The 11,879-nt window shown below is 36.8% G+C and overlaps 1 protein-coding gene across 9 annotated transcripts in view; it reads right to left on the bottom strand.

The window, feature by feature from the left end:
* Nucleotides 1-3,520: 3,520 nt before the first annotated feature.
* The window catches only part of SLC30A6 (solute carrier family 30 member 6), a 43,833-nt gene continuing 35,474 nt past the window's right edge, over nucleotides 3,521-11,879 (bottom strand). For all 9 annotated transcript variants that reach the window (XM_073338332.2, XM_073338333.2, XM_073338334.2 and 6 more), the window contains 6 exons: nucleotides 11,712-11,760; nucleotides 9,793-9,912; nucleotides 9,350-9,452; nucleotides 8,898-8,945; nucleotides 8,159-8,227; nucleotides 3,521-6,134 (listed from right to left, as the gene is read on the bottom strand). In XM_073338332.2, coding sequence (XP_073194433.1) covers nucleotides 5,637-6,134; nucleotides 8,159-8,227; nucleotides 8,898-8,945; nucleotides 9,350-9,452; nucleotides 9,793-9,912; nucleotides 11,712-11,760 — 887 coding nt within the window. In that variant the 3' untranslated portion in view covers nucleotides 3,521-5,636. The remainder of the gene's footprint in view (nucleotides 6,135-8,158; nucleotides 8,228-8,897; nucleotides 8,946-9,349; nucleotides 9,453-9,792; nucleotides 9,913-11,711; nucleotides 11,761-11,879) is intronic.

Below are 11,879 nucleotides of genomic sequence, written 5' to 3'. Positions count from 1 at the left end.
AATATGACAGTTCTTGAATCTTTGGTTTCTGTAGGGATGCAGTGGCTGCTACCAGAGCCTTTGTTATAACCAGCACCACACACACTTTTTCAAAGATGGAAAAGCACTAAGTATTGTTACACAAAGGATCTTTCTCTGATGACAATGTATTACTTTACTTGTATTGCAGTCAGTAATGCATAGGAGCCCCAGTTATGGACCAGAACCCCATCCTTGTAGGAACTCTATCCACAAACAAAAAAAGACTGTCCCCAAGAATTTACAATCTCTCAGATCCAGTCAGGCCATACAATTTGCTTACTTCCATTGCAGCACTCACTGCCCTGTGAGATTGCATTTGGAGCTGATTTACTGGTTAACCCAGAATCCTCTGCTAGGTGGAATTATAGAATATCAGGGTTGGAAGGGACTTCAGGAGATCATCTAGTCCAAACCCCCTGCTCAAAGCAGGACCAAACCCCAATTTTTGCTCTAGATCCCTAAATGGCCCCCTCAGGGATTGAACTCACAACCCTGGGTTTAGCAGGCCAATGCTCAAACCACTAAGCTATCCCTTCCTGCCAGCCTCCTCTGTACAACAAAATACAGTCCACACAAACCCTGGATGATATCCTGCTGGGGCACCAGCCTCATGGCCATGAACGTGAATACAATTAAAATCAGCATTTCCCATTTAATGTACACAGATACTTGCTTTTTTGTGTGATTAGATACCAAACACACTGATTGTGACCAGCTAACAGTGAAATTTAAAATACAATTAGCAAAGGCAAAAGGATGACAAAAATCTTGTATCAGAAGTGTCATATATAAAGTTATTTACAAAATATATACATTCAATTCTGTTAATAATCTACATGACTGTGAAAACTAAAAGACCATCTATTATGCGATTCAAACATCAATCGACATACAAGACAATGACAGAATTCTTTACACAAGTTATGTTTTTCTCTATTTTTAAGAATCACAATTGCCTTTAATTTGTTTCCTCACATCAAGAGATTTTAAAGATGGGAGTCAAATTGTTTTTTCTAATTTTACTCTATCCTGATTCTACACATATTATGAACATATGTACAACAGTCAGTCAGCTGAAGAGCTGTATTTCTATTAGAGCCTGTTACCTGCACGTCTGTGGTATGTGCAGTAAAGCAGCAATTCAAAAATACTTGTTAAGTGTAGTAATATTGCACAGTTCAGTAAAAATACTGAATCTCTCATAAGAAGCTGTGGATTCAATTCTCTTTTGGGGCTTTAAATCTAATGCGTCTTCAATTTAAAGTGTGGCTTCTACTAAAAGCAAGCAAACAGGTGCAATGAATACAATAGATATATTTCACAAAAATGAAAAAAAAATCAATGTAACAAGTAAAGACAATTCTTAAACGTAGCTAAAGTATTATACTGTAAAGAACAGTTTTTATGTTGCTAAAACTGCTATATTGAGGGTGATAGAACGTAGGCTTAAGAAGTACAAAGGGCCTGTTTAATATCCTCTGTACTGGGGTGAATTTTACCCTAAACGTATGCAACTTCTATTAAAAACTGCATAATGAAGGTGAGGTTACTAAACAAAGGCGATTATTGAACCAAGGGTTCTTCTAGATGAAAATATACACTACTTCAAAGTTCACTAGCACTAGCTTATGCTTGGTTTCCAGATACCATTATACTTTCTAACACTTTACTGAACTGAGTGTCTGTCATTCATTCATCGGCTAGGAAGAGTAGGTCAGGTCTACACTACACACTTACTTTGGTACAATTACATCACTCAGGAGTGTGAAAAATCCACACCCAAGTGACAGTTATGCCAACCTTAACCCCCTGTGTAGACAGTGCTATGTTGACAGGAGAGCTTCTCCCACCGACACAGCAACCTCCTCTTGCGGAGGTGGAGTTATTAAGCTGACTGAAGAGCTCTCTCCCGTCCGCTTAGAGCATCTTCACCAGAAGCGCTACAGTCATGCAACTGTGCCGATGCAAGTTTGTAGTATAGGCCTGTCCTAAGAGTTAGATCCCACCTGTAACTCATGTGAAAATGTACTCAATAGCTGTGGTTCTCAGCAGATGGGCCCCAGGCAGTCCCCACCAAAGTACTGTTCTACAGAACACTTTTTTTTTCTCCCCTGGGAAGCCCTCATCCATGTGTCTGAGTGGACTGATGCGAGTAATGGGGAGATAAAGTGAAAATGATTTCTTCGTGTGTGGAATGGCAAAACTCCACAACTAGTGAAGATTTAAGCTCCAGGGAAGTGTTTGTTTCTTAACTTAACCAGCTCTGGAAGACAAAGGCCTTTATCCTTCTGGTCAAACACATTATCTTCAGATAACATCTGATTAGATTTCAACTTGTGGGTCACCTAGATACTGACTATGGTGATTGGTGTTCTATGAATATCTAAGATGGGTGGACTAATTTGGTGAGCATGCAAGCTAGAAAAGGGAGAGCCTCTGTGCCGAGGATAGTGGGAGGGACAAGTCTGTGTATGGTGAGCTGGGTGGCAAGGATGACATGAATGGGCAACCTGTTTGTGTAGAGCTGAGAGATGAAGAAGACAATGTAGAGAACACTTGTGTCTGAGGAGTTGAATGGTGTGGAAGACAATAGGGGCAAGGGAAATAATAAAAAGCAATATTGCCAGAAGGCCCTTCCACAGGATCATCATAGCAAAGGGGAAATGGGAAGGTGAAAAGGGAGGAGCCCTTTTGGGATACACTTTTGGACCCTGGAGGAACATGGCTATATGCATATTTATTAGGGATGTCAAGCAATTAAAAAATAAATTGTGCAATTAAAAAATCAATCGTGATTAATTGCACTGTTAAATAATAAAAAACATTTAAATATTTTTGGATGTTTTCTACATTTTCAAGTACATTGATTTAAATTACAACACAGAATAAAACGTGTATAGTGCTCACTATGTATTTTTTTTATTACAAATATTTGCACTGTAAGAAATAGTATTTTTCAATTCACCTAATACAAGTTCTGTCGTGCAATCTATTTTGAAAGTTAAACTTACAGATGTAGAATTATGTACAAAAATTACATTCAAAAATAAAACAATGTAAAATTTAGAGCCAACAAGTTCACTCAGTCCTATTTCTTGTTCAGCCAATGGCTCAGACAAACAAGTTTGTTTACATTTGCAGGAGATAATGCTGCCCGCTTCTTGTTTACAGTCATCTGAAAATGAGAACAGGCCTTTGCATGGCACTCTTGCAGCCAGTGTCGTAAGATATTTACGTGCCAGATGTGCTAAAGATTCATATTCCCTTGATGTGTCAACCACCATTCCAGAGGATGTGTCCATGCTCATGATGGGTTCTGCCCGATAATAATCCAAAGCAGTGCAGACTGATGCATTTTCATTTTCATCATCTGAATCAGATACCACCAGCAGAAGGCTGATTTTCTTTTTTGGTGGTTTGGGTTCTGTAGTTTCTGCATTGGAGCATTGCTCTTTTAAGACTTCTGAAAGCATGCTTCACTCTTCTTCTCTCTCTCAGATTTTGGAAGGCGTTTCAGATTCTTAAACCTTGGGTCAAGTGTGGTTATTGGAAATCTCACATTGGTACCTTCTTTGCATTTTGTCAAATCTGCAGCAAAAGTGTTCTTAAAATGTAACAACATATGCTGAGTCATCATCTGAGACTGCTATAACACGAAACATATGGCAGAATGCGGGTAAAACAGAACAAGAGATGTACAATTCTCCCCCAAGGAATTCAGTCACAAATTTAATTAACGCTTTTTTTTAAACAAGCATCATCAGCATGGAAGCATGTCCTCTGGAATGGTGGCCAAAGCATGAAAGGGTATACGAATGTTTAGCATATCTGGCACATAAAATACCATGCAATGCCGGCTACAAAAGTGCCATGCGAAAGTCTATTCTCACTTCTGGTGAAATTGTAAATAAGAAGCAGGCAGCATTATCTCCCATAAAGGTAAGCAAACTTGTTTAGCTTAGCAATTGACTGAACAAAAGGTAGGACTGAGTGTGCTTCCAGGCTCTAAAGTTTTACATTGTTTTGTTTGTGAGTGCAGTTATGTAACAACAAAAAATCTACATTTGTAAATTGCACTTTCATGATAAAGAGATTGCATTGCAGTACTTGTATGAGGTGAATTAAAAATACTGTTTATTTTATCATTTTTACAGTGCAAATATTTGTAATAAAAATATAAAGTGAACACTGTACACTTTGTATTCTGTGTTGTAATAGAAATCAATATATTTGAAAATGTAGAAAAACATTCAAAAATATTTAATAAATTTAAATTGGTATTCTATTGTTTAACCATGCAATTAAAACTGCGATTAATCACGATTATTTTTTTAAATCACGATAATTTTTGAGTTAATCGCATGAGTTAACTGCGATTAATTGACAGCCCTAATATTTATTAGAAAAAACAGGTAAGTGTACATGAAAATTAGACACAGCCATGTTGCCAATATGGCCCTCAGTACCTAGGGTGACCAGATGTCCCGATTTTATAGGGACTGTCCCGATTTTTGGGTCTTTTTCTTAAATAGTCTCCTATTACCCCCCACCCCCTGTCCTGATTTTTCATACTTGCTGTCTGGTCACCCTATCAGTACCACAAAAGCAGAGCATCACTGCCATATACTGCGTTCTCTTTTTCAGCACCATTGATATATACTATGCTTGTGAACTAGGTGTATACATGGTGAACTGTTTTCTGAAGATCTACAGGAGAAATACAAAGTCACAATGGAATGAAAGGGCACTTTCAACAATCTGAAGGATGTACTAGTGGCTTAACAAGCGTGAGCCATCCACTATGCATGCCAAAGCCATTTACCTTGTTCCTACTGTTACGGGACTGGCCATAAGTAAGAAAGAGGTGCTTCTAAAATACGGAGTTTCTAATATTTTATTTCCCAGTATACTGTCATGTAATTTTGCAATTAAATAAAAAAAATACAAATATGAGTATGGAACAGCTACAAAAAAAACAGTTGATGACCACTTTGTACCTCAATAAAATCAACAAGAAATAAAATTTTGGAATAAACGATTCCTTAATGTCAATAAGAAATTTAAAAGCCTTAGTTTTTCCTCATACTGGACAGTAAAATGTGTATTGAGAAAAAAGACTTTTCCAACAGAGGAAAATCTAACTGTGACTTTGCCAAAGATTGATCAAACAGTGATCATAATTTTTAAGAAAAAAAATAACTGAGGCAGAACAGATGAACCATTGCTGTTGCACAATCATTCAGTAAACAATTCAGAAACAATTCGCAGTTGAAAAGAATGGAGGATGCTCTGCCTTCACAATTTTGCTCTCGCATGAAACTATGTTCACGTTATACTTCAGCACATTATTGGAGGAAAAAGAAAGGTAACATTTGCATGTGAATAAATTCAGTAGCTGTAAAAACTATATGCAAGTTTCACAAGTCTGTCAAGAATTTGTTGCATCATATATATGAACATAAAAAAGTGGAAATGCTATTTAACTGTTTAATGAATATAAACAATTGATCCCAGTAATTTAAAATGGTCTAATGGTTTACAAAGGCTGGGCAATTAAAATAAAAAAAATTAAATCAATACCCTTGTGTACAATAAATAACGCAAAATAGAGTTTATTATGGCTGGGGTTGACCTCGAGTGCCAGTTCCGTATCTGCTTGGGACATGTGTAAAACCAGTCCTGAATCCTTGAGTTGCTCCCATCCCCGAAATTCCAAGTCCTTGATTGAATACACTGCTGTAAGGTACAGATCCATAATTAAGGCCCAATCCATAGGGTCTTGTCTGAGTGTTTAAAAGGATAACTGGGTTCATATTTTTGCCCGGTGTGTTAAAAGAAAATTCTGGAGGTGGGCTGCTAGGTTTAGCTGGAGTGGATGTAACAGGGTTCAAATTATCAGTAGCCTTTAAAGGTGGCATTGGAATAACATGATGATCTGAAAGATTCAACATATTGTTTGCAATAGGCCCAGATGTTAAGGTCGGTCTGATCCAATCATCTTTGAAAATCTGAACAGTCAAAGTAGAGACTAGAGTATACAGTCGATTAGTCACATGAGCAAGTACCATTTGTTCATTAGCATCTCTTCGAATTCGTACATGTACTGATCCAGCCTAGAAAGTGAACCAAAACAAAAACCAACCAGGCTGTTATAAAACTTTTAGGTGGAGATCTTGATTTGCATTAAAACATTTTAGATACAAGGAGCGCTAAAGAGTATCTTATTCTGCACAAAAGTGGAGACTACTGTGAAGCGTCAGTGGAGACGACTGATCAGAGCCACACTTAAGTAATTCCATGATGAGAACAAATTTCCATGAGGCCAAAACACTGGGAATGGTGACAAGCTGAGATTCATTTCTGGGAAATTTAGATTATTAAAAGGTTATGCACTTGATGTTAAATATTGTTAACAGTGAAATGAGGCCAGCAGCTGTAACATGACAGGAGCAGGTGGAGAGAAGGAGAAGAAAGAACAGTGAAACAAACTCCAAGTTGAGAAAAGTATGTCCTTATGCTGCTGCTGAATGCAAGAGACAACACCTGTAACAGGTGAGCTTGAAGGTAAAGTAAGAACAGCAGCACTGCCATTAACAGTACATAGACTCAGAGCTCTGTGTCTGAAGTGATTACACTACAGGATATAATCTGTGTGTGGCGTGTGCCTTTCTGACCCTTACTAATATCTCCCTCTTCCATAACTTGAATAGTACTGCAGACAGCATGGGAAACAAAGTTCTGTCCCTCATTTGTCTTTTGCATCCATATCTAACAAAGAATTTGACCTACAGCAAGAGCAGTTAATGGCTGGTTTTCTTTCTGGTAGTACTAACTAGCAAGAGTGTAGGCAGATTTTGGGCAGCACTCCAATTTCCACTGCAGATTGGAAAGTGCTAAGTACAAACAGAAAAGCTGAGGTGCAAAAGTTTTGTAAAAATTTGTGGAGAATCCACTGAGTCCAACGTATTCCCACTGCATGACTTCAGTAGTTCAGTAACATCTTGTATTTCAGATAACAGAATAGGTGACTCCAGAGCCTCCCTTTCCTTATCAGCAAATTTGGGTAAGTTAACTTTGGCCAAGAAGCTCATGTTTTCAGGGTATGACATGCCAGAAGAATAAAAAGGAGAGGAAAGTTTTAAAGGACTCTTAATTCCTGGCTGTCATTGAGTACCTGATCCCCCGCTTTAGTTTCAGTAACAATTTCCTTTGTGTGTCCATTTTATATCACAGAAGAAAAAACAGCTGTTAGAAAGCTTTAATAAACTCCATATTTTCCATTTAGGATCTTATTAGGTGCTCCTCTGTAATACAGCAATTCTAGTTCTGTTTTAGGATTGCTAGAGCACATATGGTTCAGTTGAAGAGACCATATTTTCCTTTTCACTTCTCGTAGCTGAGCTTTTTCTTCCTCAGAGACAATTCATATTAACTTCCCATAAGATAAAGCCATAGGAGAATCCCATATCAATTGATTTGGCACTAATCATTGATGACATTTGGAAGAATTTTTAAAAGATCCAAAATGGCAGCTTTACTCCAAAGCTGTTGTTTAAGTCAATGATTACATCAAGAAGATTCAACTCTAACGTCCTCTGACAAGTCTGAAAACTGGTTATCAATGCATGGTTCAAAGCAAAGATTTCATGGAGGGCGCACTAAAAAAAAAAATCCTACAAGGACCAAGCTATAATCTAGCCTACAGTAAGACAAGTGCGTGGCTGAGAAACATTTGAATCTGCTGCTAGTGGTATTGTTCTCTTTCTAGATATAAAGTAGTTCTACATTTATGATACTACTCTGAATTGTAATTGCATTTCTTTAACAAAAGATTGTTATGGTGGATCTGTGCCATGATGCTTCTGTATATAACCAAAAATTGTATCTTATTCAGGGTGGGGGAGAGGATTCCAAGCCTCACTCTAAGTTTTCAGAAAAGTGCTGCAATTAGTGTTTTTTAAAAAAAAAAAAATCCCCTCAAGCTTTATTTAACAGGAAGGGGGAAAGCTATATTTTATGGCATCTGAATTTCCAAATCCCATTTAAAATAATAAGAGATCTCATTTAATAATTATTTAGCTAAGAGATTAAAGATGTTTCCTTTTTAAAGAATAAGACAATATGGCATAAAACATACCAAAGTACCAAAGCCCAATGTCCAGAAATGCTCATTTCTAACCTCCAAGACACCATCCAAAGTGGAAACCTAATTTAAAACACAAATATGTGGTAAATTATCATTAAAGAAAACATTTCCAGTCTTTTAGAAATGCAGATTGGTTTAGATAGCTGAGCTGTAGATGATACTGTCAATATTTCATTTTGCATTGTGGACTCTCCCTTCAACTAAATTTTCATAAGGGACTTTATTGAACATGCCACTAAACTCCTATACATATTTATATCCAATGTATTCCAACTATCTACAAATGTGTAATTTCTTCATATAGCAAGACCTGTTTCCTCCCCGACACCCAGGCTCTTTCATGAATGCTTACAATTCCTCACTTTGTTAAAATATAAACGGAAACTCCCTCTTTTATGCCTTCTTAAAACAAATTGTTGCAAACCTTTTCAGTGATAATTTATCAAAGATTGAATATATTTTAAAGAAGATCTGTACCAATTTAGGAATTTGAACCTTTCTATAAGACATATCAACTGTACTGTCTAATTTAGATTGTAAGCTTTATATTTCTTACACACACACACACACACACACACAAAGTGAAAGTGTAGAATTTTCATTTGCAGTCAGATTTATCTTCTGTGGGAGGAACACTTGAAAGACCTGTAGGTTCTCACTATGCACGTTCAGCCTTTGTATTGGACTTCTTTGCTGTGAACCTCATATATCATGTTATACGCTAACTTACCTCTCTAATAAGTTTATCTAGCTGACCAATCACATGTGGTGGGGTTGTCTGAAAATAATCAAAAGAATGTTATAATAAAGACAAACAGATGCTAATTTGGTCCTAATCTTAAAGCTATATTAGGCTTTATTATGATCTACAGTCTGCTGCCTTTATAATTTATAGTAGTATAGTCTTTTAAATGTAATTACTTGACTGGGTAGTTTACTAAACTCACAATGCTGATAGTATTTAACAACAGAGCAACAATTCAATCGAAACTATAGGCTGCATCTGTGATTGCTATGATTCTGTGATACAAAGTTGTCTCACGTTACAAATTTCTTCAGAGTTTAATCATGTATCATTTCTTTCTTGTGAACATTTTTCATTTCCATGTTTAATGGTGGATATCATTAAACATGTACATTTTAAAAAAAGTAAAATTAAAACATTTTCTGACACTGTCTCACCTGAAGTAGTACTTTTCCACTGTAGACACTCATAGGATACATGGTACCAAAAGTCATCAAAGCAATAGCGATCGCAGAAGCTGTATCTACAGCAAAATAATTGCTGAAACAAAAAAGGGTAATTTTAAATGACGTGCTTGTTTCCTAGGGTATCTGCAAGCCATATGCCTTTTCTTTTAAATGGCCACCATTGGGCGTAGGGGTGGGGGGGGGAAGAGAGAGAGAACATACAAAAATTCACTAAGCATGTGTTTCTGAAACACACAGCCTTTTAAAAAACAAATGTGTCTCAACAATTTTGGTTCATGTGGTAAGAAGCTGAAATTTCACGTGACATTTCAACTTCTTACCACATGACCAGTGCTTGCAAACCTAAAAGGAGATTTCCCATGAATTATATCCTAAATACTTATTTTATTTATTTCAATAATTATTATACGTACTTAATTTCAATTAACATATACGTAATGCAAAGCGCAAAAGCACCAGCAAGATCAATCAAGACAAAAGGATTCATTCGTGGAAGGAAGATGCTGCTCAACCCTGGAATGATTCCACATAGACTGCAACAAAACAGAAAAAAGCAATTGTCAGCTGGTTGTTGTGGTAAGTGCTGGAAAACTAGAATTAAAAAGCTACACCTACTACTCCAACATACAATAGATCCACTTTGAGGATCATGTAGATAGGATGATGTTGCTGACTGGATTAAAAGCCTTTTTTTCCTGCTGGAAGTTACATGATCCTCTTTGTGAGCTACAAAGATTAATTATTTTCAGGCCTAGAGCCATTTATGTCTCCTCTTCTTACTCACAATTTGAAATCAAGTGCTTTGTGCATAGAACATTCCTATCTTTTGAATCTGAATTATATTTAAACTCTTTCCCAGTTTTAAATAAAGATTTCCAATCTCACAAGGAAAAACGGAAGACAAAATTACAGTAAAGTATACTAGAGTAATCAGTCTTTCAGAAAATGTTTCCACAAATTTAAACTGCAATCAAGTGTTATGCCCTTTTTGTTAGCAGATCTGACTGTGTGTCCTAGACCCTTGTTCCGGAAGCCCCTTTAAAAAAGATTGGAAAATGTGATTTTCAGATATTTAAAGACTGCTTTCTATGCTGTTCCCCATAATACTGGGTTGACATACAATAAATCAACCTCATTGTCTTCTCTATCTAAATCTTTTAGACATTAACCCCCTCCAATTCTCTACACAGTAGTCCTAGGGTTGCTCTTCCACGGCCCTTGTACAGTGATACCATTATTTTTCTTTACATTTGTAACTTTTTATTTATGCAATTTAGAAACTATTGACTCTTTGCCACATTCACACATTGAGATGTGACCTTCACAGTCCTGCTCCTTGCTACACAGAGTCCCTTTCATCTTGTCTCATCTAACTTGCACCATTAAGGGTTTGGTCCAATAAGGTACTATGCATGCAGGTTCAGGATGCGCTTACGTGTACTGCAGGATCAGGACCAGACTGTTTAGCTCATTGAAGGATCAAGCTCTTTATGATTTCAGTAACTTGTGCTTTTTTTGCTCCTTCTACTACACCTTCTTTCATATTGCCCATCCCACTCCTGAAATGCTTTAGGGAACAGGTAGGGTTTGCAGCATGTCTAAAGTGTTATGTAATATGGTTTAACATACTCCATTACCTTATTTTTAGATATAACTTTTTACTGTATTTGTAGTGCTGACAGCATAAAATACACACAGGGATGTGTAAGGCTCAAAATATAAACATTTTAAATATCTGGCAAAGGCTATTTGCAAATTATCTGTATTATTTGGCATTCAGTGTCCAAACATACATACTAAAAGGGTTAACAGCCAAAAAACATGACAACCAATGTTTCAGTTCTTGGAAGAGAGACCTTGTTGTGGCTCTGCAGCCAATGGGGGGGGAAAAAAAAATCTGTGATGCTTGGGACACAAAGAAAATAAAAGGAAAAAACCAGAGAGAGAAACAATGTGCATCTGTCTCTATGCCTGGTCTTTTTAGAGACCCCCATCTTCCTGCTGGACTAAGAGAGACGTCCCCATAAAATTCTTATGTTTAAATTAAGCATTTTGAGCTGTGAGGCAGCCCTAGCAGCTGCTAGGAAATGCAGTTCAGACTGGCTTTGCTGCAGATAGAATTATCTTCACTCATTTGAGGAATTTTACTCAGATTTGCTGAGCAAGAGAGAGAGAGAGAGCAGAAATGTTTTAATACCAAGCTTATGCCTCAGTGCCTGGTGAGAGTGCCCTATACTATGTCTATATGCAGTAAAAAAATAACTTGGCATGACATAATGACTAATATTGACTTAAGTATTAGCTATTATGAAAAAATATCATGAAGCCTTACCTTCTGCTAAGATCTGCAACATGCTCCTGAAGCCAACTCGTACTAGCAGCTTTACAAAAACACAAAGGTACTAATTATAATCATAACAACAATTCATCTTAAGGTGTGTTTTTAAAAAATAATGTAAGGAAGTAGTAAAATATGAGTGAATAATCCATCTTAACATTA

Source organism: Lepidochelys kempii, chromosome 3 (genome assembly GCF_965140285.1).
Source record: "Lepidochelys kempii isolate rLepKem1 chromosome 3, rLepKem1.hap1, whole genome shotgun sequence".
Classification (NCBI taxonomy): Eukaryota; Metazoa; Chordata; order Testudines; family Cheloniidae; genus Lepidochelys; species Lepidochelys kempii.
Note: the sequence above shows the minus strand (reverse complement) of the source record. Positions and strands in the feature narration are given on the sequence as shown.